At 34.8% G+C, this 27820-nt stretch overlaps 2 protein-coding genes across 2 annotated transcripts in view; both read left to right on the top strand.

Moving 5' to 3' along the window:
• LOC134839393 (cilia- and flagella-associated protein 144-like) overlaps nucleotides 1–27820 on the top strand; it is a 249657-nt gene that overhangs the window by 72578 nt on the left and 149259 nt on the right. The gene's annotated exons all lie outside the window — the stretch shown is intronic.
• Nucleotides 938–12885, top strand: LOC134839387 (TNF receptor-associated factor 6-B-like). The gene is made up of 6 exons (XM_063854918.1): nucleotides 938–1659; nucleotides 6341–6821; nucleotides 7456–7974; nucleotides 10512–10737; nucleotides 11176–11327; nucleotides 11894–12885. Exons 1-5 carry the CDS (start codon nucleotides 1483–1485, stop codon nucleotides 11309–11311), a joined length of 1539 nt encoding a protein of 512 aa, XP_063710988.1. The 5' UTR covers nucleotides 938–1482; the 3' UTR covers nucleotides 11312–11327; nucleotides 11894–12885.

Genomic DNA, 27820 nt, shown 5'->3' with positions numbered 1-27820 from the left:
GTCGCCGGTGGCTTTGCGGTGATAACCGGGTCTAAATTTCGTATAGAGTCCTGGTGATTTCCCATAGGTTCCAATGTTCATAGGTTCCAAAATAAAAAATCAGTCGCATAAGTTCTAAAATTTATCTTCTTGAACTTTGATTGGTTGAAATTTGAGCCAACGAATTTATGGATTGATTGTTAACTGTTCAACCAGCATAAACTCAAGCTGCAGAATAGTGACCGCCGCAGCCGCGCCAACGTATTGCGAGCTTGCAACCAAAGTGTAGGACTCTAGGTGCGTATTCATAGGTTCCAAAATAAAAAAAATTAGTCCCATAGGTTCCAAAATAAAAAAGCAGTCGGATAAGTTCCAAATCTTTTCAATTGGTCAAAAGACTAAATTAGCCGAGTCTCGGTTTAAGGTCGCCGTTGGGCGCGCGTCGCCGCTTCGCGGCGATAACCAGCTCTAAATTTCGTATAGAGTCCAACCCTTTGGTGGCAAGCTCGCACCATGTTGGCGCGGCTGCGGTGGTCACTATTCTGCAGCTTGAGTTTATGTGGTTGAACAGTAAACAATCAATGCATAAATTCGTTGGCTCAAATTTCAACCAATCAGAATTTAAGAAGATAAATTTTGGAACTTATGCGACTGATTTTTTTATTTTGGAACCTATGGGAATTCACCCGACTTCCATTTGATTATCAGCGAAAGCTTTCTTTCTTCTGCGTGGCGATTATTTTATTTATGACCTTTTGCGACATTCGTGACCGCCAAGTGTCGACATGAGGAATCCGGTAGATAGTGTCCACATTGGTGTTACCGATTGATTCAACGTTTTTGTTTGCTTGCTTAAATGAAACAAGTGAGCTTATCGCAAACAGGTGGTTTCTTTGTCGAGCTAGGCCTTGAGTCCAAGTGAACTCTTCTGAAGTTGTTTTGTCCCAGACTCTGTTCTAGAAATGGGATAAAATTACGTCGCAGGTACTTGGAAATACTATAGATTATTTTATGCTTTGCGATCAGTGTTCAGAATGGAATTGCAACTGCAACTTATACAGTCATTCATAATACTGCAATGCAGTTATGTCGCCAGAATGCTATCTCTACAACACAAAATGAATGCATTGTTTGATTCAATCGACAGAATGTTGCATGTAAAATATATTAAACTCTTTTTCTCTTTGTCTTTCGTCCAATTTAGTCGAACACGTTGAATTCATTTTTATTTGACATCTTATACTTGATTTTCTTTAGTTCGTCGAAAAAATGTATATTTGTTTTTTTAGTTTTTGCAACATTATCAACAGAGTTGTTTTTGTTCTATTTCTCAGATTTGTTGTTTCATCATGAATGGTGATCTAACTGTAAATAAATACTTGCGAACTCTTTATAGTTTCCACCATAGATACATTTTAGTGATTTTCATTTTATTAAAATACTAATACGTTTCAGAGCGAATGCTTTTTGACTCATTACGGTCCATTTCAAGAGCGAAAAGAGATGACTACGTTACCCAAATTACCCTTACTAGCGAACAAGACAAACCAAGATGGCGATGTGTTAGGGGGAAGGAATTTAGCAGACGCAGCGATTGGTGGTTCGACCGACAATGGTCCACGGCTTGCTCATTTTCATCAACTCAGCTGTCACTATAACAGCGTCGGCTGCGAATTCGTTGTAAGTTCCGACGATCGATAAAACAAGCAGGGTTGGCTGTTTTAAAACAGGGGGGTTTTAAAACAGGTGTTTTTTATTCATGTTTTTAATTATTGTTTTATATTACGTCATACTGCAACAATATGAAGCTCAGCTGGCATTGAGAGAGTCTTCTCATCTATGGGCTTCCTACATTCTGACTCGAGAAACCGCTTAGATTCTGAAAAAGTAGTCAAGCTTGCATTTTGCTTGCGTGCCCTTAACCTGTGACGTATCACTTTTATGTTTTACCATGGCCTAAGTTTTGCCTATTTAAGTTTTTCATAATTGAAGTTTCAAATTGGTTCCATGTTTTTTGTCAGCCAAGAATGTGTGGTATAATTCTGACAAAGTAGTTAAAAATCTGAATTTTATACGTTTTAAAATGTTTTAAAACGTTTTAAACGTTTTTTATTTAAAAAACGTTTAAAACTTTTTAAACGTTTTTTATTTAAAAAACTCGTTTGAAACCCAACCCTGAAAACAAGTTAACTTTCCTACTTTTTCTGTTTTAAATTTCTGTTGCTGAATTCAGGGTTGGCTGTTTTAAAACAGGGGGGTTTTAAAACAGGTGTTTTTTATTCGTGTTTTTAATTATTGTTTTATATTACGTCATACTGCAACAATATGAAGCTCAGCTGGCATTGAGAGAGTCTGAATAAAAATACGTTTTAAACTCTGAATTTTATACGTTTTAAAATGTTTTAAAACGTTTTAAACGTTTTTTATTTAAAAAACTCGTTTAAAACCCAACCCTGGCTGAATTACAGAAGGGAGGGGTTGCTACTATTTAACGACATTTATTATTGGCTAACCATGAATTGTTTCTTATGGCAACTTGATTACTTGAGGCGAAATTTTAAGCTACAAGTTGCGTTGGTGACGCATCAGACGGCATTGTCATGAAATACTATTTCTGCTTTAGTATGCTTTTACTATTACCATTTTTAAATTTTTTTTTCTTAAGATAGGCGCCCCAATTGACGCGATGCGTTCAATGTGATTCTTTCAATAAAAACTGAAGTTCAAAATAGTTGACATGAAACGCAAGAGCAAAACTTCGATGAGCCAAAAAACCTTTCAAGGAGAATTTTTTGAGAATGTTCAAAATCTATATGTTTGCTTTGATAGAATCCAACAGAAGTTGAAGATTTGCCCGTAATTTCAATCAACAAGAAACGTTTCGGGCGAAAATATAAGTCAAAGTTGCTAACGTTTTGCTTGATTCATTTTTTGGAACTAACCTTAGTATCTTGTTTCATTTGGTTCTGGAAAACCTCATCTAAATAAATCTAAATTTTGTGTTAAACAAGTTTCAGATTTTCGGTGTGTGACAAAAAGGTTTTGAAATTTGTTATTGGCATTTGTTGAGTATTTAATTTCAGCACTTTTTTGGGCTGCCTCGACCGGAGGATTAGTATGGTGTATAATCGGTGCGTACCCACGGAGCCGCATTCCCGGTTAGCCAAAAAAACTAAATACCTCCGTTTGTATTTAAAGTAAATTAAAAAAATTGTCACTGAATTGAGACTCATTTTGATTGGACAGCCTGATTGCTAACAAATTTCCAAAAATCTGTACGTGATTTGATTGGCTGATACGTTTACTCTAAATGATTTAAACAAAAACAAAATTCAGGCTAATTTCGTCCTAACAACAAAAGTCCGGTTTTTCCGGATATAGGTAACAAATAAATGCCCCACATGGTATCTACAAAAAAAATGGTTTGAAAGGGGAATAACTTCTTCAATCAGGGAGTGTGAGTGTGGAGGTGAGGGGTCTGGGAATTACTCTCTCAACCGCAAAAAAATAAATTACATCATAAGTTTGTGAACCCATATTTGTTTTTGCCGGTAGAGTGGATAACCCCAGATAAGAAAACAACAAGGACAAAAATTTGTGTTGAATAGTACTTGTCGGTTTTATAGTATGTTTTTATAAAGTAATGATATGGTTATTGTAATATTGAACGGCTGAGGGAGCAAAAAAAATTTTCGGCTATCCGAGAACGAATATATTTTTCGGCTATCCGGGAACGAATTTATTTTTCTATTTTTCGGCTATCCGGGTGTTCGGCTCCGTGACACGCCACCGTATAATCCAGTATGGTCCAGTATCGTAACCGATTTTTAAGTTTCCTACATTATCAGGACATGAGTTGTTGCCATGCTATAAACTTATCAATAAGTGAACATAATTATTTATATCTCTGTCGCCAGTAAGCGTGAAAAAACCAATTATGTTCTTGAAAAGTCGCTGTGTTCTGACTGGCTATTGAGGTGTGCCAATTTAACTAGATATACTTGCGACAGAATTTTTTCATAGTTTTATTTGACTTTTAGACTGTCTGTTCAAGAAGACGACTAATATATCTGAAAGGTTTCACCTTAATTTTTATTACTCGAACCCATGATTTTGAAATGTTGTAATTAGTTAGTGAGTCAAACAACTTAATTTCCTTATTTGTGAGCTAAAAATTACGGGAATTCCAACTTGGGTTTCATTTAAATTGGTCACAATTTGAATTTTTCATGAAATCTTAATGATTTTGTTAAAGGGTGACTGAACTATTTTTGAGGGGGAAGAGGGGACAAACAACGAAAGAAAATTCCTGAGAAGTGAGGGTTTGTGAGGGATTTTTGAAAGGCTTCGACCAAAAAATTGCGTTTCGATGTTATTTTTGAAAGTTCGAATAATTTTCAGATGAAAATCACTTCATGATTATTTGACATTCATGTTTGAATTGTTTTTGCTTGTGCTGCTACCTGATTCTATTTTCATTTGTCTTGCAAACTAAGAAATTTCTGCTAAAAATATCCTGAAAAGGAACTTTTTTCTTCAAATGTCCTATATTTAGACTTGATGACATGATTTGTTGGCATATCAACAACACCACCCACACTAGCTAACGAGTGTTTTAGCTATGTCGCCAGAGAGGAGTTGTTAAAGCAATTGTTTTTCAGTTGCCATTTAAGCCGTTGATCGTCGATCGATTGTTATTGTTCTGTGTGTTCTGTGCCAGTTTGGTTGAACAGAAAGACTTTTTTCCGATACTCGCGACTAGAGCTATAAAACAATAGAGTGGCCAGAGAAAAATCGCGAATAAAACTATTCAACCGAAGGGTTTACCAGCAGACTGGAGTTTTATGTATTTTCTTCATTGTCTTGAAGACAATGAAGAAAATACATAAAATTCCAGACTGCTGGTCAACCCTTCGGTTTAATAGTTCTATTCACGATTAGTGATTACTAGCTGGCCACTCTATTGTTTTATAGCTCGTCGCGAGTATCGGAAAAAAGTCTTTCTGTTCGGTGAAATCCCATTTGTACAAACGTTCATTTGTACCAAAATGAAGAATCGGTCCCATTTGTACCAAAATTATTCAACTCGTTTTCTGATTGGTCGAATTGTGAGCCAACTACTTATTACATTAATTTTCTACTGTTCAAACGGAAGAAAACTAAGCAGCATAATAGTGACCGCCGCAGTCGAGCCAACGTGTTGCGAGCTTGCCAACAGAGGGTAGGACTCTCTACGAAAATTAGAGCCGGTTATCGCCGCGACGCGCGCCCACCGGCAACCTTAAACCAAGAGCTTAAAATAGGAATAAACCGGATAACATGCACTACAGTTTTAGCGCTTTGCGAACTTTCTTGAGTTAAAACTTATCTTAGTTAAAGGAAGCTGTTGACAGTAGATGACTGGTGCAAAGCTAACAAGTTAATCTGACTTATTAAAATAAGAAATTCTGAATTGGTGGAATTTGGCAAAAGTTGCTGTCAAAGCAGAATTTCAAATTAGGAAAAAAGTCTTTTTTTTATACGATTGGTTTTAAATATTTAAGTTTACATTGAAAGATAAGAAATTCAAATTCAAGGATTCATAGCTCATTTCAACGGAGTCTTATATCGCGCTTGGACTTTTATTTTAAAACAATTTAAATAAAACCTCTTCAGTGCCAGAGGTTTCATACGGTCTTTCAGTCTGTAGATGCATGTTGAAAGAAAATCTAAACAAAATACTGATTGTTCAAAAAAGGGCGTTGTATGCCATTTTTAAGAAAATTTGATCAAATATCGTACCTATCCGAAGGATATGACATTGATGCTATTCAGATTCTGGATATATCAGGTATAATTTTTCGAAAAAAATTGTTCGCTAATTTTTGAATAAGTGTCTGAATGTATATTTTTTGATAAATCGAGCATCACAGAAATGTCGGTTGAATTAAATTATCAAATGCTATAACTTTCTACTGAAGATTTTCTTTCTGCTTAATTTAAAATCGTTTACAAATAATCAAGTTTTGAAGTTTAAAAAAAAAACAGAAAATTCATTCTTTATTTAACATAACAATTTACTAACAGATGTTTTTAATCTAAAACTATTATGCACGTTTAAACTAATTTATTCTGCTCCTTTGTTTTGGCTCTCTAGGGTGCAACTAGTTGAACTGCACAGTCCGTTCAGCTACTCTTGATAGTTTATGCATTTCTGATACTTATGTTTTTTTGTATCGAGTTCAAATTCATTCAAATACATTCATAAGTAGTAATAACTTACTTTGTTTGCCTATTCAATTATTCACATTTGTATAGTTTTTTTACGGTAATGTGAAATGCTTACCTTTTGGCTACGTCTAGATATGTATTTCATTTTTAGGCATCAACTGAAAGTGAACTAACTTCCCACTATGCGAACAATCATTGCATAACGAACCACCTAAAGTACACAGTGGTTGAACTCGAAAACTTAAAGCAGCAAATGGCCCTGCAGAATCAAAGCATAAAGAAATACCAACAGAACGTGGAAAAAATACAGCTGGGCCATAAAATCGCATTGGCGAAAGCCAATAATTCCATTCAACCCGAGAAAAATATTTCATCGGTGGCAGAAACGGACTCAAGGAAAGTGCTGGAAGAAATAAATATGAACAAGGAAAATACGACAATGGCTATCCCGCCTCAAATTGAAAAATTCATTGAAAAAGCGCCTCTGTGGAGTTTCAAGAATCTGTATTTTGTGTATCAAATGCAGAGCTCTTTAGCAGAAATTAAAGATGAATTAAGTGTTGAGAAAAAACTGAGTGAAGACCTGTCAAAACAGATGAAAATTCTTCAGGAGCAAATGAGGAAAATTCAAGGTCAGTATCATTACTTAAAACAGTTGTCTTGGATATCTAAAGCTTCTATAGGAGCAGGGGCCGATCTAGGATTTTCTCGATGGGGGGGGGGGGCTATTTATAATAGGTAGCTTAAAGTTGGAGCAGACATTATTAATTAAGAGCAAAGAACCCATTTCAGAAAGATGTTCAGGCAACAATTATGTATTAAGTTTGCCTTAAAATTCAAGAGTGCATGCTAAATTTGTGCTAATTTGGCGTCATGAATTTTATGTTAGGGTTTTGGTATAAACCATTTTTTGCAACTATCTATAAAAAACGTCATGAATTTTATGTTAGGGATTTTGATATAAACCATTTTTTGCAACTATCTATAAAAATGGCCATCCTCGCGGTCGTCTAACTTTTTAAGCAATCCATCGTCCCGTGCACTTTAAATCTGGTTTTTCATTTACACTGGTTTTTCATTTACACTTTTTTTTCGAATATTTGAACTTTGGTTGGCTAACAAACTTATTAACCAATGGGGCTTTTCCTGATTCGAAGGGTAGAATAGTTGGTGGAATAAATTGGGAAAATGCAGGTAATAAATCCTTACTCAACGGGTACGCATATAAGAATTTATTATCTGGTATTGATAATACTGTATTTTAAGGTCAAGTGCCAGGAAAAGAGGCGACACAGCTCTGGCTGAACAGAAATGCGAACTCCACTTCGTCTCCAAACTCGACCATGATGATTCCCGATTCGGGTTATCAGACAGCCGAGGAAAAAATGAAGACGGACTCTAACTCGTTAGGGTCAACTATATCTGAAGTTCCGAATGAAAAAATAACTGAATTGATCAATAGAGTGGAAAGTCTTGAAAAGACATGCGAAGAGCTAAAAAACGACAGAGAACGATGCAAACAGTTGGAGAGATTCGTTATGCACTTGCACGAGAGAATAAAAAGTTTGGACTGTGGCCGAACGGGAGTGTTCATTTGGAAAATCACAGGATTTGAAGCTATTTTTGACAACGCGAAAAAGCAGCACGAGTTGAAATTGAAAGGACTTCCCTCGACAGACGCGGCCAACTCGGCCTGTGATTTCTGCAGTCCACTGTTCTACACTGCGCCTAATGGATATCTGATGTACATGAGGCTCTACCCGTTTGGATGCGACTCGGCTGCAGGTAATATAGTCGTTTGGTGTATTCAATAACGCGATTGAATAAATCAGAATATATTCGATGAAAATAATCTAGCGAAAGGTTAATCCGGAAACCAGTGGAAAGCTCATTACGCTGCCCTGTTAGCACGCTAAAATCAAAGTTCAGATATTTCGACACTAATAGAATTAATATCCATTATTTGAAATCGAATCCAGTATATATGAGCTTTCTAATGTCTAGATAAAATAGTTCAGATGCAGTTTTTGGGGCGCGGGCTGCAGTTTTTTCTCATCAAAATTAATTGGCCTAAGTCGCACATCGTTGTAATAATATTAACAAAGATAGCCGGTTACTGTGCAAGTAGCACAGAATTATCCGACCATAGTCTTTAGCTTTAGCAAACTACGGTTTAGAACGTTTTTTTTTCCAAATTAGTGTAGTTTTTTTCTGTTTGGTGTGATAAAAGGATCTGACTTAAAGATCTATTTTAGGCATATTAGACAGTCATTGTAATATAGGCAAACTGGACAAAAACTGTTGTAGAAAAACGACTAGAAACACTAAAAACAATGAACATTTTTTTTCAAAAACGTATGCAGAAAACTTTTGAAATTTTTGGTTTCCAAAATGAAGCTGAAAAACTCCAAAAAGTATTTTACTTGCTTAAAGTTAAGTTTTAAGGTCCTCATTTGGGCATAAATTAGCTTGTAAGCCTCCACCACGCTCACCCTATCTTCTTGAATTTCAAACTGGTTTTGCAACCTGGTTTTTCTTGATACTGAAGAAGTTTTTTCAATGTGGTTCGAATCACGACTGAAAGGGCTTTAATATGACTTGTCACTCAGCCCAGTCAGATCATTTTTTGTGGTACCTGTTTTTGCGTTGGAAACAAAAAGCCAAAAAAATAAACACACCCGAATACAAAGTTACTCCCCATTTTCAATGGTCGGAACAATAATAGTAATCATTTCACTTACGAGCTTGCGAAGTGTAGTGTTCATTAAAAGTATTCATTTATTTGGTGGCTCTTAGCTATAATCACGATCTGTAGCATTCGACGTTTCATAGCTTATGTTCTCTGTTTTATTTGTGGCTAGTTTTTGTGATCTATTAAGTTTTAGTGGCTGAGTGGTTAGTGCGTGAGATTCATAATTTTCAGATCGCAGATTGAATGCGAGACGTAGCCAAATTTTTACTAATTTGAGGCTGATTTCTACTTATTCTTATTACACTTTAGAGAGCTGCTTTTTGTCGTAGAGCTGTGTTAAAAATTGTTTTGTCAAAATGAAGCAAATGTCTCAAAGGTGATGTTTATTTTTTTGTTAATTTTGGCAATTACTTAAAACTGTTTGAATCTTTTTGTTTTATGGTTTGAAAAAATTAATTCAGTAGCTTGTCAAGTTATAACTTAAAAAGGTTAAATCTAACGTTTTTGGTTTCAAGCTTCTCTCCTAAATGTTGTTTAAAAAGCAGTAAAACTTGAAGTACTTGCTTTTTCATGAAGTTCAGATCACAATGTATTTACACTTGCGAGAGCAAGTGTTTTGTAATTGGGAACTAGACTTTTTTCCCGTAAACAACAATTGATGAATGATATTGATGTTGCTGTATTAGCGATTTTCACCTGACCTGGAGGTAATGCTGTTACCTTTGCACGCTCCTGTCTGGGTTTCGATTCCCAGACGGACCTTGTTCTTTTTAGTGTCTGAATTTTTTTCCGGGAAAATTTGAGTAGTCGGACTAGAGTTTGTTGGCTTTTGTTTTGTCGGCTTACTTGTCTAACCACGTTTTTTTAGCTTTAGGCAGTTTTATTGCAGTTTAAAATGTCGTTGATTAACTCAGCAGTGTTATCGATTGCAGATATTGAAACTACGCGCAAAAATTAGCTGGCAGATTTGTTTTTTTTTTTTCAATTTTTTGCGTGTCGTTTCAAACAACATAAGAAATTTTTTGTTTTGAAGCTTTTTTGCTTGAACAGCTTGCTGAAAAAACCTTCTTTTTCCGCGAATTAATTCAAGCTATGCAATAAATTTATATATTGTTTCATTGCGTGCAAACATTGCTGGAAAATCACAAAGTGTTGCGAGGCATTTAAGCTGTCAAAATAATTTAATGATCTGTATTGACTTTTTATTTGCTCGAGTGAGTCGTGAACTGGCTTAAAATTTAAAACAACTAAAATGTTTTTGAACTTTTTGGAGAAGCTAACGCATAGGTCTGAAGCTTTTGAAAACAAGTTAAACTCCAAATTTACATTGCTGAAAAGTTTTCTCGAAAAATTATTGACAATTTTCAAAAATTGCTGCATCGTTCGAACAATTTTATTGAAAGAATCTTTCCCCAAATCGAGCAAAGCTATCAATAAAGCCGATTTTTAATACTTCGAAGCGACTCAATGCAAGCTTGAATTTTAATCAAATTGTCGTTGGAGTTCTTTAAAAGTTGATACTTTTTCTTTAGTAACTAAAAACGTGTAGATTATAGCGAACAACTCGTGTTTAAGCTGCACCCTGATACGATCATTTTTTCACGCTCAACTGGGAATTTCTCTCTTTTAGGCAACTTTGTGTCTTTGTTCGTGGCTCTAAGCCCAGGAGAGTATGACGGAGTACTCAAATGGCCCTTCCTCAATTCGATCGAGATCAGTCTACTTAGTCAGGAGGACCCGGCGGACAAGTGGACTCAAGTGATCACACCAGGTGGCAACAACATGACATGCTTCCAGAGACCTTCGTCTAAATCTGGAAACATGAGTGTGGGCATCCTCCATTTCATCGTCCACAGGTGAGTCACCATTAATTTCCACTTCCTCCTTTGACTTCTGCTGAAATAAGGTTTTTTAATAGCTATGTAAACTGAATGATGCAATAAATTACACAAAAAGATGTCAGCGTGAACAAGTGAACAGATTTGAATTATTTTGTTTTCAGCAAATTGTGGTATAAAAAGTTTGGACACAGTCATTTGTTGTAGTTTATTGAGGAAGTCGGAAAAGGAAAAGAGCCAAATTGATGAAAACTAATATTTTCAAAATAGACAATACTTTTTATTACAATAGAGTGGCCAAATTCATAGATTAAATTGAGATCTGATTTTTGTGGTTTTAATATTTTAGTTCTTTAATATGGTTTTCAAATTAACCCAAATTATGATCTCATTTTACCGCGTGCTTTTCCGGTAAAAATTGATCGTTATTGTTCACTCATTTCTTGTTTGTTTCAGTAAAATCTACAAGGAGTCGCCGTATAAGAAGAACGACACTATTTACGTGGAAGTGCGCATTCGTGAAAACGAGAACACATACGCAGGACCAACCAAGGCTAAAGTGCCCAGAAGCAGCCATGGAAGCAGCCACTAAACGCTTTCCTTAAATGGTAAACAAAGTTAGACTTCAGGCTTAGGGGTGGGGACTGCTCGCATGGCCGAAAGTTGTCAATTAATCAATATACTCCAAATTGTCCAAAACTGACCGACTGTCACGCTTCGTTTTAAATATTCGAATTCGGATGGGCTAGAATATTTGTCGCTGTTTGCCCATGAGGGATTATTCAGGGTTAAGGGCGAGTCAACATTTTGGAGCTAAAAAACTAAACAAAAGCACCACGTAGGTTTGAGCTGAACAACAGCGGTTCTCCACAACAGATGAATAGTTCGTGCGTACGTTTCTTTCCTCTTTGGCGAATGGTTTTTGATTATCTGAAACAAAATTTCGATAGAAGGTCACTTTTAAAGCTGGCAACTCACTCGTTTCGATTATTTCCTGGTAATAAATAACTAGCATTGACTTGGTCTGAATTGTCTGGACGCGAAAAAACAATGTGATGTCATAATAAGAGATCAATAGCCATTTGTTGGAATGAAATGAACAACTGGCAGATAAAAATTTTAATTATGGGAACAATAACGATTTATTGTTTTTAAATTGGATTTTGAATTTCAGGAATGCCTATCGCGGTGTCTGGTAGAGTCGGAACGTTTCAACTCATCCAACTGTACATATCGTTTCTTTACATCTTCGTGGAACTGACTACGTTTTCTTCTTCTTCTAATTTGTTCTCACCAGGCAAGTGGCGGTATTAATCAGTCCACTACGACTGATGATGAAAATGGGAGGGATTTATTATATTCCACAAGTTCATTGCTGTTCATAATAATGATATGATGTTCGTACTTGGCAAAATCCTTTTCGAGAAAAACTCACATCAAAACTCGAGAATTTTGAATCTTCAGACGATTTTATGGTGCTACGCTATTATCATATTATGTTAACACGCTATTAACACGTCTTTTTTAAAGCATGCCATTACTAAATGAAATTATCTTTTTCTCTAAAACCAGGAGTTTTAATTTATTATCGCTCTGCGAATGGAATGACTGGCAAACTGCAACAGTTCCCTCTGTTTCCAGCTTAGCTAAGTCATTTGTGACTATTCATAGCTTTTGCTGCAAACAAGGGAGTATTGTAGAAAAAAATCAAGCTAAACAAACTCAACTGAACTCCTGCTTTCATTCGTCCCTTAATTTATTGTTATATGCATTTAATTTTCAGTTGGTGAAATTTAACGTTTCAATTTAATTTGACCATTTTTTGGAATTTCGCTTAAGTGGGTTGTACGCACGGGGGAGGCTCGCTGGAAGTTTTGGTGTTCAGTTACTACAGCTTCTTGTTGGAGCAACTTCAGTATCTGATTTTAAAACTTCCAAGTGGCCAAAAAGCAAAAAGCGTACTAACTGAATTCTCGTCTTCCAGCTTCATATTTACAACAGCTATTGTTTCATTATTGGTGTTTTTTGTCAATAAGTTGGTTGAATTGGTCGCGGATTTCCTATGAAATCACAGAAGTGACAAAGGATAGCCAGTTCAATTGACAAAGAGCCTTAAAAATGAATTTGTCTCTTTGAACCCAGCTGATTACTTCTGCTCGCTAATCACATACAGGGCCTCCGAAAAATATATTGGTATTGCAATAATTGCAATAAATATTATTTTTAGGGCAAAATAATTTATTTTAACATAAAAATAATTGCATTATTTATTGATCCATTTCAAAATATCGTGTATTTATTGGAATTTTGCAATTATTATCGCAATAACAGTAACCCTTGATATGACGCTTGTGTTGTTGTCGTTTTCTCATGTGTCACATGTTGCAAATACAGCTGTTGCATTGCAAATACACTTGAGTTCTTGTGGCTTACAAAGATAGTTGTGCAACAACTTGTGCTGTGTTTTAAGTTACAAACAATACTATGGTACCCCGAACATCAAAAGACCCAGTTGTTGAGTTCTATTTTACAAAAATTGGGGTAGATGAGTATCAATGTAAATGTGGGTGCAAACGAAAACGCAAACCAAATTCTGGATTTACTAATCTTATGTCTCATATTGTGAAACAACACCCTAACTGGAGGGCAGAAATTCTTACAGATACCAGTCAAGGAACCTTATCTGGAGATGCTGTTATATGCGCTGGATCAAACGTTATATTGCTTTACGACCTTTTATTGATTGGGCTGATCCCGAATTAGCTGTTTTAGCCCCTAGTGCGCAAGAAAACTTATTTTTGGAAACAGTGCTAAAAGACCTCGAAAAACTAGATTCAGTTACCAAGAAGTTGCAGAATGATCAAGTAGATATTCTAGACGTTAGAGTTTTGTTTGACGACGTTATCACGCAGTATCCTGATTTAGAGCAATATCTTTCTCCTGGTGCACAAATTGTTCATTCGTTCGGGTTTGAAAAAACCTTAGTGAAAATTTTAATGGGCGAAGAAGCAATACTCAATTCAGAAGAACTTGATTTGGTGCGATTTTTCAAAGTAGGAGGAGATTCTGACACTGTTGCTGCAGAGATCGAGAACTACGCTGATTCAGTTTTAGCTGCCAAAAAGACTAAACTGGGAAAGATGTATGGATATTCGGTTAAATGGATACCCCCTACTTCAAACATAGTTGAACGGCTTTTTAGTAAAGCGAAACTTACGTTGGGATCATTGCGAACATCTCTCTCCCCGATGCATTTGGAATCGATTTTGTTTTTATTTGTAAACAAAATGTACTGGAACGTTTATACAGTTGAGAAACTAATTTAAACTTTTCAAGACCAATTTTTTACGTAGAAAATATCAGGGATCAGCAATAATTCATTGGGCCAATTTTTGGGCCAATAATTGCAATAATTGATTATTTATTGCAACAGTTAAACAATACAATTATTTATTGCGGAAGTTTCGCAATGGAATTATTTATTGCAAGTTCAAAATATATTGCAATACAAATATCGGAGGCCCTGATCACATACACTGGTTTGGAAGCATGACTGCTCTGCTTTTACAACGATCGGCCGCATAATAGGTGCTTGGCTTCTCTGAAGCAACCTGTGACCCTATTTTAGCCGATCGTTTTAAGTGCGAAATGTTCATGTGCATTTTGTTGTGTCTAAATTTATGTTATATTATTAATAGATTAAGTTATTTCATAAATTAGCTTGAATTCGTTGCTTCAAGAAAGTATCATTCCTGCTTTGTTTTTGTTTTGTTTTCTTCAATTTTCTCTGTTATGCTTACTAACATCCTTAAATTAGTTAGTTGAGTTATAGTTCAATTATTTTTTGTTGATGATGATGTGAAACATTTTCTGTTCACGCACGAGTGGTCAATGAAACCCACATACAATTAAATCGTTGGAAATGGTTTATAAAGCAACTCGACGATAATGTGCTGGTTTAGTATTGATGTTTTTGTTCGCATCTATGTGAAAATTGCAGTACTGTATTTAATGATTTATTTGTGCAGTCTTAGTTTTAATGATCTGCGACTTCTCTGAAGTCACGTTTGATTCGTTTAAACTTTGACTTGTTCAGTGAATTATTTTTTGGTGGTTCTCTTTTGATGTAGCAGCAAACAAAGCTTTGGAATTTATATGAAACAACATTGCAACTAAAAATTAGTGTCAGAAACTTCATAGTCGCTAGATAGTTTGTGGTAACACTAATTTGAAACAAACAATTTTGGTGAAACATGAAATTAGTATAACTACATTAACCTTTTCAGTTTCGTGCTCATTTATATTCCCGGTTTGATGTTAGTATAACTACACAAGGATTAGTTTACAAATTGATTTGTTAACTACACAAGGAAATAACTTTTTATTTCTGAATTTTAATCTTTTTGAATAGAATTTTTTTTCAGAAGATTTTGTCGTTTTAATTGAACGTATACCCCAAATAACCGAGTTCGTGGCAAACTGAATTGAGTGAAAATAAGCTAGCTAAATGATGAAGAGAACACGTGGAAGATATTTCTGTCATTTGGTTTAATTTTGAACAGATGATTTTCGCAATAGCTCATCGCTCAATTCTGATGACTTCAGATACATAACCAATCAGATACATAAATTTACAATCTTTTTTCAAACTAGCTGAATTGTGAAGCGCGATTCGTTTGCACAGCTTCTTGTGAAACAAAAAAGGACCCACATAGAACTAAATACCATCCTCCCCACGCTTTAGGAGGAGCAATATTATCTTGATTTAAAATATAGATAGAAAGTATGCAGCCTGCTTTCAAAAGTGGTGCAAGATTTGGTTTGAAAATCTGAGTTTGAGTGAATAGCCACATGTCTGTAAACTTGAAAATTGGCAGTGAAAAATGTCTGAAATCATTTATCATTTTTGCATTCATTCTGATTTTGGCGCTCAACATTCACCGAAAAAGTTTTTTTTAAGAAAAACTTTTTAAAAGTCTGCGTCGATATTAGTTTTATTTGCTAAAAATCAAGCTTCACCTGACCAAACTTAATAGCCTAAAAATTTTCATGACCAAAAGTTCAAGTTCAATAATCACAGCAATTCAGTGCTGAATCGCAAATTCAGTATTTGTCGTTTTTTTGAGGGTGACATGAAAAAAATTCAAATTTAACAAGGATAGCTGATTACAGTGCAAGTAACAGAGAAGGTTCACACCATAGTCTTCAAAAATCTACCAAAAAATTTTTTTTTCAAAGCAGTGGCTTTTTCTGCGTAGTGTGATAAAAAGGATCTGACATAAAACTATAACTTAGGCATATTCGACAGTCAGTAATATAACAAACAGGACAACAATTTTAGAAGAAAAATGACTAGAAAAACAAAAACATCAAATTTTTTTTTCAATTTTGAAGTTTTTGATTGGTAAAACGGCATTGAAAAATCTAAAAAAAAAACTAATTTTACTTGAGTAAAATTAATATTAAGCTTTTGTAATAGGCCTAAATTAAAAAAAGCCTGCTCGCTGGCTTTCGTCGCTTAAAATTAGACCACTTATAAAAATTAAAAAGGATTTAAAGTTTCGAAAGTATATTTACTGATAGAATCTGGCCAAATAAAAAAACTGCTCACTGATCCAACAGTTTTTTTAGATTGAGTTAATTTTTTCAAAAGAGAGCAATTATAAATTTTTCTTGAAAATCAATGGCTTTCAACCTGATATATAATTTTCTTAAGGTGGAGAAAGTTTTTTGCGATTTTCTAGCTTTTTGTTTTTCATGACTTCTTGTAAACTATTGGAATTAAACTGCAAATTAAACGTAGAAATAAGGGAGTCCATGGTTTGTTCCCTTTTCTATAAGCGGTTTATTGCTCAAGTTCTTAACAGTGTCAGGCATATCAGACATATTTACCAGTCTCTTTAGTTCAACCATTCACCGGGGGAAAATTAGTATTTCAAAATGTAACTAAGAATTTGGTCAATTATTTTAGGTTTTTCTAACTGTTTCTCAATAAATGGCTCTGAAAACTGTTCTCAACCACTGTAGTAAGAAGGGAAGACCACCATCGTTTTATTTCATAGATAAAAAAGTAAAACGCTCTTTTTACTTTGGACGCTCTTCCCTCAGGAATTTCACCCCCTGCCGACACAAAAGGTTCCGCCTGTGTACTATTTTGAGAAATCCATTTTTGGCGGCGGACCCTAAATTTTTCTTAAGGTGAAAGGGAAGCGCGCCGAAAAAAAAACGCAATTTTGAGGGCGGGCAACATTTACCTCTAAGTGCCAAAAAACGCCTTTTTGGACTGTATTTTGCTTGCGGCGCATAAAGTTTGGCCAAAAAGGGGTCTGCTCAGTGTTTTCGGAGAGCTCAGAAAATCAACTTAGTCAATATTAAAAAAGGTCCACTAAAGTTTTTGTGAAACCCCCCCCCCCCCCCGGTATGCTGATTTTATCAAATATTTTTTGATGAATATAATTGCGCTCGCGACTAGCAATCGTTATCAAATCGGATTATACGTGTTTTTTAGTTAACAAGTTTAACTAAGTCACTTGAATCACTTTACTTTTTTCATATGAAATCAAAAGTCAGACGTTAATTTGCCCATAGGGTGAAGAGCTACCTCACCAACCTATGAAGACCAAAGTCGATGGTTCGCATCCGGTCCGGATCTGTTTTATTGTAAACAAAAAATTATCCGTGTGTCAAAAAATTTTCCGTGCGGCAGACTTCTGTTTTTTTTTGCCGGCTCAAAGCCGCAGCACCCAATATGCCTAACATTAATGCTTTTTAATTTTACTTGAATTAAAAGTCATTTTAGTGTATTCCGAATATGGGCACGTAATTGAGTTCCAAGATGTTTCGGCGATTGTCCGTATGTCAAAAATTATTCGTGTGTCAAAAAATCTTTGGCAGACTTATTTTTGCTTGTTTTTTTTTTGCCAGCATAATGCCGCAGCACCCAAGTTGCCTAACATTTAGACATTTTTAAGAGTAATGAACGTAGTGAGTACTCTTATATATGTCTTGCTGATTTGTTTTGTTTTTTTTTCTGGAAAAATCTTAAAATTTGATCACGCTCAGTTTAAATTTTTGACAGTTTGACTAGAGATTTATTTTTAAAATCAGTGCTTTTATTTTAATAAAAGGAAGGCAAATCAAAGAGCAAAATGGTGAAAGTCACAAAAAACGTGATATTGACTTCTAATTTCGAAAATGGAAATTGACTATCAGATGTCCCAGCGAAATAAAAATTGTGTCCATCATAAAATGTTCTAGAAATTCAAAGAACTTAATGGCCAACTATGTTTTTCATCGAAATTCAAGGGTTGAAGATTTTTGAAAAAATGAGTCGGTTTTGTTCAGTTTTCTTGCGTTCAATACTCTTTTCCAAGTGTCAGTTGGCTATGTTTTTACTTAAATTAAAAATCATTTTAGTGTATCCCAATTTTGTGCTGCTACTTGAGTTCCAAGAAGTTTCGGCGATTTTTTCGCTAATTTTTTTGATGTTTTTCATGTTTATGGAAAACTTTAGGAAGTTGTATTGTGCGTTTAATCTGAAAATTGTACGTAGAGTGTTCTGTGCATTTGGAGCAGTTGTAAGACCCATGCTTGAGACAACAGATCTCGGATGTTCGATTCCAGTCGGGATCTGATTTTTTGTTGAAACTGAAAAGTTTAGAATAATTTAGACTTCGGTGTTTAGTTTTGTCGGTTTTGGTCCCGCAGAAAGGATAGGTTTCTTTTTTGTATTTTGAACGCTTTTTGTAAAAGTTTTTCTAATGGTGCATGAAATTTTGTTCTAGAAAATTTCGTCCTTTTTTGCAATTTATTCCGCAGTGATAGTTGAATTGATACTAAAAAAAGATTTTTTCAAATTCGCGAAGACTAGCCCGGATGATACAAAAAGTTATTTTTAACAGTTAGTGGGCTTAACGTTTCTCAATGACCTGGCATTACCAGCTAGGACATTAAAACTTCTCAGAAGTCAAAAGCTGTATTTTTTAACGCCAAAATGAGTATCTTTTCATACGTTGTCTGTTGCGTGTCTGCACAGTTTAAAGATCGAGAGATGCTCGTCAGCTTCCCAAAGCCAACTTTGGGTCAACAAACTCAAATCCCTGTGTATTGCTTACGAAAACGTACTTCTCTGAAAAAACTATCCTTGAAAGTAGTTCTGATCCTTTAGCTAGCTAGACTACCATAATAGTGGTTGCTGTGCGAGTAGCTCAGAATGTTTCGACCATTTTACATAAAAAAAACTTAAAAAACGTATGTGTGTCAAAAAAATCTTTGGCAGACTTCTGGTTGTTTGGTTTGTTGCCGGCTTAATGCCACACCACCAAAATTGCTTGCCATAAAAGCCTTTTTAGTTTTACTTGATTTAAAAGTCATTTTAGTGTATTCCGAGTTTGGGCACGTAATTGAGTTCCTAGAAGTTTTGGCGATTGTCCCTATGTCAAAAAAATTTCGTGTGTCAAAAATCTTCGGCAGACTTATGTTTGTTTGTTTTTTTTGTCTGTATAATACCGCAGCACCCATGTTGCTTTACATTTAGGCATTTTTAAAGAGCAATGAACTTATTGAGTACTCTTACATAGTTGTTGCTGATTTTTTTTTTTTTTTTTTCAGCAAAAAGTCTTAAAATTTATTCACGCTCAACTTAAATTTTTGGCAGTTTGACTGGTGATTTATTTTTAAGTTCAGTACATTTCTATAGTTAAAGGGAAAGCAAGTCAAACAGCAAAATTGTAAAGATCACAAAAAACGTGATCGACTTCTAATTTCGAAAATGGAATTAATTATCAGATGTCCCAGCGAAACAAAGTTTTACCTATTGATTCAATTTTCTCAAATTGAGTTAGTTTTAGCAAGAAAATGTGTCCAATATAAGTTGTTCTACAGATTCAAAGAGCTTTAGAGCCATCTAATTTTTTCTTCGAAGTTCAAAAGTTGAAGGTTATCTAAAAAACAAGTTTTTTTTTTCGATTTCCTAGCTTTCAATACTCTTTTCCAACTGTTAGTTGGCTGTGGTAATTTTTCATATATGGATGGCTTGATCAGACCAATTGCAAAAACTTAGTCACAAAGGAAGAAATTGACCGAGCAGATCAGTAGTCCCATTTTTTAAAGAAAAAAACTAACTCCTATGTCAAGTTCATATGTCAATTGAGTGAAAGTCCTTGAAACCACGTCGTTGTATGTAAAAAGCAATTAGCTTTTCAAAAATCAAAGCTAGTCAAAAATTTCAGAAGTATTTCGTATTTATAGCCTCTCATCTCAGCCTCGTATGTGAAAGTTTGAAGACCTGCATCCTGCGATTTTCTGTTCTTGGGGGCTAAAGTATATGGACAAATTGAAGTCTGGTGGGTTGGGAGGGACGTGTTTGGTACTTAGTTAGAAGTGTGGTCCTGTTATATTAGCAATGGTCCTTTACAGAAGTTAGGCAAAAATTTTTTGAAGGCAATTTCTGATTTTTGAATTTGTTTTATGATAGTTTCATTTTATAGAAAATGTTATCGGCAAAACTATTAAAAACGTTTTTTTAACAAAAATTTCCATTTCTTTTCATCCATTTGTAGTACTTAAAATACATTTCAATATGTGATCAGGCGGGACCACGCTATTATATGAGCTTTTAAATGGAACTTCTTATACTAGTCGGTTTGATGTTTTAGTAATGAAATACAGTCGAACATGATTCTATGACTTACGAAAAAACAGGAACAATTTGAGGTAAAACAATTTTCTGAAATCCACTGCTTTAAAACATTGGGCTCTTTTTCCTCCTCCCCTGCCCTATTTGCCAACTTTTATAATTAATTTTTCTAGTGAATTTGTCTGATTGTTATAAAATTGGCAGGCGGGCTAATTATGACGCATATTTTATGACTAACATATTTGGTCTTCGTATTCTACCTTCGATACACAATAAAATCGATGCTTATGTGTGGTGGAGGAAAAGATGAAAGAGCTGAAAATTTCACTAAGTTCTGATTTTCGAGGGTTTTCTGGGTCTAATGTAACAAGGATAGCTGGCTACCTTGCACAGAATGTTGCGACCATCGTCTTTAAAAAATACAACACACTTTTTTTTTCAAATTAGGTTAGATTTTTGGCGTGGCAAGATAAAAGCATCTTAACAAAAATTGGAGCTTAGGCATTTTCTATTATTTCAGTGAAATACGTAAATTGGAAAACATTTTTGTAAAAAAAACTACTTGAAAAATGAAAAAAAAAATGAAAAAGACTTTTTCTTAGTGCAATTTTTGAAATTTTGAAGTTCTTGTTTCCAAAATTGCGCTGAAACACTAAAAATAACAATTCTTCTCGAGCTAAACAAAATTTTTACGGCTTAATTTAAGCTACTGTACGCTTTCAAGCCATTAGAATAAGATATTGCAAGCTTATTTATTCGTACGCATTAACAAAATTAAGTTATTGCAAGCTTATTTATTCGTACGCATTAAGACGAAGAAAAAAAACCGAAAATTTCAAACCGGTTTTTCTCGACGCTGGGAACTCTTTTTGAAGTTTTTTTATTTTCGTTCGAAAAAAGTATAAAAGATTTATTTGATTATTTGATTATTTGTGGTAACTGATTTTGCGTGGAAAATAAAAAGAAAAAAACTAAAACACACCTGAGCCCGAATACAAAATTTCCTCCCCAATTGCAATAGTTGGAACAATGATTTTTTTCCAGGGTGGAAAATTAAATTAAACTAATATGAATGCATTTGTTCGGGATATCTTGCATTGTAACTCTGCGATTTCAGCCATAATGCCACTTAAGACAATTAAAAAATGCTTGGAACAAGGAGTTTCCTACAGTGAAAATTAAGATTCAGATTCTAATTTACGCCAAGAAAAACATCCAAAGACTTTACAACTTATAATCGATCAGGATCTTTTTGTTTCAACATTTGAAGAAATTGACGGAATATTTTGGCTAAAAGTTTTAATTAATTAAATTTAGTGCGACTACGAAAAAAAACTGCTTTTGGGAGCTTTATTTAGCGAGTCATTGACAATAAAATTTTATTATAATAAAATATCTACAAGAAATCAAAAAAAAATTTAAATTTTTTTTTTCTAAATTCTGCGGTAAAATATGTCAACTGGTGTCAAATATGTCCAATTAAGTAGCGTTTCATGTGTTCGAATAGTTTTCCTATCAAATTCTCAGAACAAAAGTTTTTCAAATTATAAATTTGTTTTCGCTGCCTTGCGCACTTTTTCGGAATGGACTTTCACTCAGTGGCGTGCACAAGATTTTTTTGAAGGGGGATGTTTCAAAAAGTGTTCAAAACATTTTTCGAATTTTTAGTTTGAAAAAAATGGTTTTCCGAGCTCTGTTAAAACCCTATAAAGAAAAGCCAAAATGCCTCTTTGAGCAATTTTTGGGAAATCGATGTAAAAAAGTACCAAAGGGGGAACCTTTTGGAACCTGATCTAAACTACATTTTATTATTGGATAAATTAGATATTTTACTACTGTAAAATATTTAATATTAACCAATCATAATCCATCCAACTAACAACCCACTTATTTGTAAGTGCTGAAATTACTTGTAATTTCAGCACCAGAGAGATTTGAATTTAACTTAGAAATTAGTTACCTCTCCAAGAGAACTTCAGCAGTTGCAATAAGTCAGTATACTCTAGATCTATTGAGCCTAGCAGAGACTAGTTAAACACCCTGAGACTAGTAGATATAAGAGTAAGATTAGGATCGGTATTAGACTAAGAAGTTGCACGAATCTATCCGGCCGAAAATAAGATAGCGTGACGAGCAGACGGTGTACCCTATCCGAAATTACTCTATGAGTTAACCTCAAGGACCTAACTCATTTTTCTACATGAAAAACGAGCTCTGATTATTATTTAAGAAAAACTATTTTGTTTCTCAATCCATTATTTGTTTCAAAAACATAAAAATTCGTGCTTAAAACTGTCATAAAAAACCGCAGATTTTATTGTCTCTCATTAGCTTAATTTTTTTTTGTCACCAGTTATCGCATGTCAAATATGCAACCTACATTGTTTTTTAGAACTGATTAAAACTCGCATTAAAATAAAACTCGCAATATACTCACCGCTGCAGTCGCGTCAACGTGTTGCGAGCTTGTCAGCAGAGGGCATAACTTTATACGAAATTTAAAGCCGGTTATCGCCTTTAAGCGGCAACGCTCGCGTAGCGCGCCCACCGGCGGCCTTAAATCGAGAATATAAAAATTCCAGTTAGCTTCAAAAACTTGCGAGTTGTCGCTTTCCTCAAATTTTTCAAGTTGTCTTTTCTTGGGAGTTGTCGCGGTATCAATTTTGAAAATAAAAGTAATGCGTAAAGAAATCCTAAAGTGTTCAACAAATTGCCCAGTGAACAGCTATTACCGTTAGCGAACTCCTCATTCTTTTACAGAAAACGTATAATTAAAAATTTTTCGGACGGTAACACGTAAGGCTCGTTTGACGTCTGAAGTTTTCTCCTAAATATTGAGAGTCATTTGGAAATTAAATTCATTAGGATTTGAATTTTAGATGTAGACCTTTTTTATTTTACAAATTATTTGTTTTCTGGTCAGTAGTATATGCTGGATTCATTCAGCGGGGGGATGATGATCCCTATGAATTAACATAGGCTATAAAATATCCGGTCATCACCATATGTAGTAACATAGGTAATAGATTTCCCATGTGTTAAGGTCATAGGTTTCATAGTTTGAGATGGTAGGATGGTAAGTTTCGAGAAAAACTTTGAAAAATTTTTTGGCGCCCGAACTTTTTGGAGCTCGAGTTTGCCAATACATGCGTTTCTTAGCTAACTCCTACGATTTGAGATATGTAAGGGTTTTTTTTTTACAAAACTTCGGTATGGTAAGTTTCGGAACATTTTTTGAAATTTTTTCAAGTTTTACGTGCGAATACATTTTTATCTTGAAAAAAAAAACATTTTTATCTTACAAAATAAAAAAAAAGTTTTTTTTTGAATGGTAAATTTCATTGGTAAGTGGTAAGTTTCGACTAAAAAAGAAGTTTTGGTTTAGAGAATGGGATCTTAATCGAGTATATCACAGAACGTTTTTTTTAAAAGTCTGTTAAACAATTATTTCGTCTTATTTATATTCCCTCAGGTTATACTAGGATTCTTTACACTACGGTATGCCCAGTTGAGAATGTTGGAGCTGCATTATAACTTTTACGATAAACTTTGCGATGATAACATATTTCAAGAACTTGAAATGGATACAGATTTTCTCTATTTGGCTTTGGCAGAAAAATACTTGTTTATGTATGTATCCTTCCCAGCAAGCGAGCAGATGGGAGACAATTTTGGAGCAGATGCAAAAAACAACTTTTTCCCAAGTACTTGTTTCCACGTACTTGTGCCTGTGTAGTAAAATTTGTTGCTGTTACGATAGTGAAAGTCAAAAGTATAAGTTTAGCAATAAAGGACTGAACAAACGTGCATTAGAAGACTCTGGAGATGATCCAATGGCAAAGTATCGTCAAGTACTGGATGAGGCAGTGAACTTGAAGTCAACTATCAGAGGATTTAAAACAATTAATCATTCAGTTGCCACTTAATAGCAAAGTAAAATAGGACTGGGCTGTTTTTTTTTACCCTAAACGGGAAGTTGAATGTGATGGAATACATACTAAATCTCTAAACTTGTAGGAGTTCATGCAGTGAAATTGTATACGATGCTGTAAATTAATACATTTTCTCTGTTTATAACTTTTTTCAGCATTTCTTTTTAAACGCTGCATTTGGGTTAACATTTTATTGTTTTTTTAATTAAGAAAACGTTTAGAATTTTAAACATCGGCAAAATCGGGCGCCAATATTTTTTTTTGCGAATTTTTTTTTTCGAAACTTACCATCTTACCATCTGAAACTTTGAAACCTATAACTTTAATACATGGGAAATCTATTCCCTATGTTAATACATCGGGTGATGACCGGATACTCTATAGCCTATGTTAATACATGGGGGTCTTCACCCCCCCCCCCCCCCCCGCTGAATGAACATATACTACTCTGGTCTTTTGAAATCTTTCAAATAATTTATTCTTCTGCAAAGCACAGCTGGTAAATATTTGAATACGTTGATCCCAAGAGATTAACGAAACGACCTAGTATAATTGTATAGTTTTTAGCTTTTTCATTTTTTGGATGAACCGCACCAATTCGTTTTTACTTGTGTTTGCATTTGTATGCTGTTAATTAACACAAATTAATGTTTTAATTCAATTAATTTCTTCAATAAAATGGTTCAATTTTGAACGAATATAGACTATACTCAAAGTTAGTTTATGAAAAATCTATATTTCCTACCCCCCCCCCCCCTAAACCGATTTGGCGGGGGGGGGGGGGATTGTACGGTTTGATCCCATTTTTTCTTTAATGTAAGTGTTGTTCGAGGTGGATCGGGCAAAATGGGCATTGGCCATGGTCACAAACACAAACTTATCAGAGAGGACTTCAATATCTGTGGAACGCATCATAAGTTGGGTCCAGTGTTCAATCTTAGCCTACAGAGTAAAAACTATTGACCTAAAGCACTGAAGATAATTGACCAGAACTATTTTTCTCGTTTCACAAGGTTGTCCCTTGTTAACGGGGAAAAAAGGCTGCACACAGCCAACACATTTCGATGCTCTTCTAGGAAAGGAAACTAAAACAGTTTGCAAAATTTGAGTAAAAAAAACTCGGTCTGGTCTCAGGCTCTCGACTTGTTCATTTGTTTCGAGTCTCCTGAAAAAATTTCAGAATACTTCAAGAAGGATTTTAAAAGTTTCTATAATGAGCAGTGCCCATGTTAGATGTTTTCTTTCCTTCTCGACCGAAGTTGGGTACGTTATTTTCAAAGTCAAAACACAAGTCGAGACGTAAGATAGGCGAATGTTTCAAGCAGAAGGGTTCTTGTTTACCCGCCAAAGAACCCGAGTGTGAAAATCTACTACACTTTCGAGCATTGAATTAGAAAGAACGCGAGAGATGCATATACGCAGCCTGCCAGTATCTAGAAAAGAGCCGACGAAGCTTAAGAGACGTACAATCTTATAGCCAATTTCAGCCAGATCATTATCGGGTGCAAAATATTGAAGAGGCGGTCGAAATATACCAAACGATTGCAAACAAAACTCCAAATGTTACAATCTAAGAATGTGGAAAAAAAAGGAAAAAATTGAATCTAATTCATCAACTGAACTAGAAAATGAGTTTTTTTTTTTTAGAAAACTGCAATGATCAAGAAAAAACCGACCTGAGTTATCTGTCGTGGGAACTAGGCTTGGAGAAAACCTTGCCAAATATTCCAAGACTGGTGTTCAAGGATTTTTTGCTACAAACCAAGCCTGGATTGCCAAGTTTTTGTTGAAATTAAAAATTGCAAAGGATGCATACCTGTTAGAAAACACATTAACCAAAGAATTTTCTTATATAAGAAAACCAACCGGTTGAATTGCAAAAGCGCCACAATAAAACCTGGTTTTGAGCTTCGCCATTCAAGTTAAATAATTATATTTCACTCAGATTACAAAAAACTTTTTGTTTATGGCTAGAAAGCTTCGAGATACTGCGGGTAACAAAAACTAACTTCGGAGAAAATGGGAGCAGGCCCCTGAAACAACAACAAAAAAATCATCGAGGAATCATACTTTAACCCTGAGAAAAGCGCAGAGCCAGTTTTTCTGCCAGTGGAGCTATAAGCTTGCAAAGGCTCAATCAATAACGAACAAGTTCTATGCAAAAAAAAATAACAAACGGATGGAAAACAAAAGAAGGCCAGGGAACTAATGATTAAGACAGACGAGCCAGGAGAGAGAGAGTTGGGGTGGTGTTACGCAAGGTTTCGGAATCTTGATTGATTATTCAAACGCGGAAAAGCAGAACCATGAGAATTAAAACTTTCAAAACTCAAAACTTCAATTTGACCAGCTCAATCAACCAAAGAAACAATCAAAATTTTGATTGCCAGTGACTGGCCTTCAAGATTTTGATTGTTTGTTAGGTTCAACTTAAAAATTGACATTTTTCATTAGTTTTTAAACAATTTGATGCACTGATCAATTTTTTTTGAGGATCTGAGTTTATTTGATTGGTAGCAGTCGACGGCTCACACTTGGGCGATTTTATGTTCGGATCCATCAATCACTTTAACTGTCTTTTAGATTGTGTGTGTGACTTCAGAAGCTGAAAGAGAGCTTGAATTCATTGCAAATTTATACGGTTGATCTCAGTTCTTAATAGATCTTTTGCCTTCCTATCTTCTAACCCATGTTACTAGACCAATGTACATTGATTCAGTTATACAGCTGAACTCTAACGCGGTTTGAAAAGAAGGAGATGATTCTTGGTCCACTATCACGCGATTGGCATACATTCGATACGATCGAGATGCACTTTTTTATGAATCACTGTTAGCTGCTAAACTACCATGTACTGATTTAAATGGTTCGAATTCAATTGTTTGTAACTAGTTGGAAGTAAAATGATTATCGTTGTTTGTTTCTACATGATTTTGGATTAAAAATTGTTCTTCTGTTTCTACTTTGCTCTGCTGAGAAATTGAAACTAGTTTTAGTTTTAGCCTAATGAGATAAATACTGAATGAAAACGCCGAATTTTATATATTGCCATACCACAGCCTTTAAAAAAACCCAGTTGGCCAGTTCATCAATTTCTCAAAATGATCGTTAACATTCGTTATAAAGCTGCTATAAGGTTTTTTATACATTTTTTTCTTCAAATTAGCGTCGTTTTTAGTGCGGGGTGTAATCAAAGAACTATAAAAAAGCGTTGAAAATTAATGAGTTAGGCATAATCGACAGCATTTGTCTTCACCGACTGAAGGACAAGAAAACAATGAAACTTCCAATGTTTTTTGCACAAAAATTTTTGTTTTGAAGAAAAATTTTAATGCAAAAAAAGTGCTGAATGATTATTTCAAATCTATTTCTTATAAAATCTACTTTTCTTTGCCTAAAAGTCTATACAAGGTGTTCATCAAAATGTAACGCTATATCAGGGTGAGAGATATCAGGATTTAAGCAGTTTAGCTGAGAGAAAAACATCGACAATCGCGTGAAGGCAAAAATTCTCCCCAATCAGACTGAATGC

This window comes from Symsagittifera roscoffensis, chromosome 2 (assembly GCF_963678635.1).
Source record: "Symsagittifera roscoffensis chromosome 2, txSymRosc1.1, whole genome shotgun sequence".
NCBI classification, from domain to species: Eukaryota; Metazoa; Xenacoelomorpha; order Acoela; family Convolutidae; genus Symsagittifera; species Symsagittifera roscoffensis.
The sequence above is the reverse complement of the archived record's forward strand: the minus strand, read 5'-3'. Positions and strand labels throughout refer to the sequence as shown.

What these genes read in the sequence shown, in the direction of transcription:
- LOC134839387 (XM_063854918.1), top strand. Translation starts at nt 1,483, where the DNA reads ATGACTACGTTACCCAAATTACCCTTACTAGCGAACAAGACAAACCAA. An exon ending in GCGTCGGCTGCGAATTCGTT is followed by an intron (nt 1,660 to 6,340) that starts GTAAGTTCCGAC and finishes TTTCATTTTTAG; the next exon opens with GCATCAACTGAAAGTGAACT. An exon ending in CTCCATTTCATCGTCCACAG is followed by an intron (nt 10,738 to 11,175) that starts GTGAGTCACCAT and finishes TGTTTGTTTCAG; the next exon opens with TAAAATCTACAAGGAGTCGC.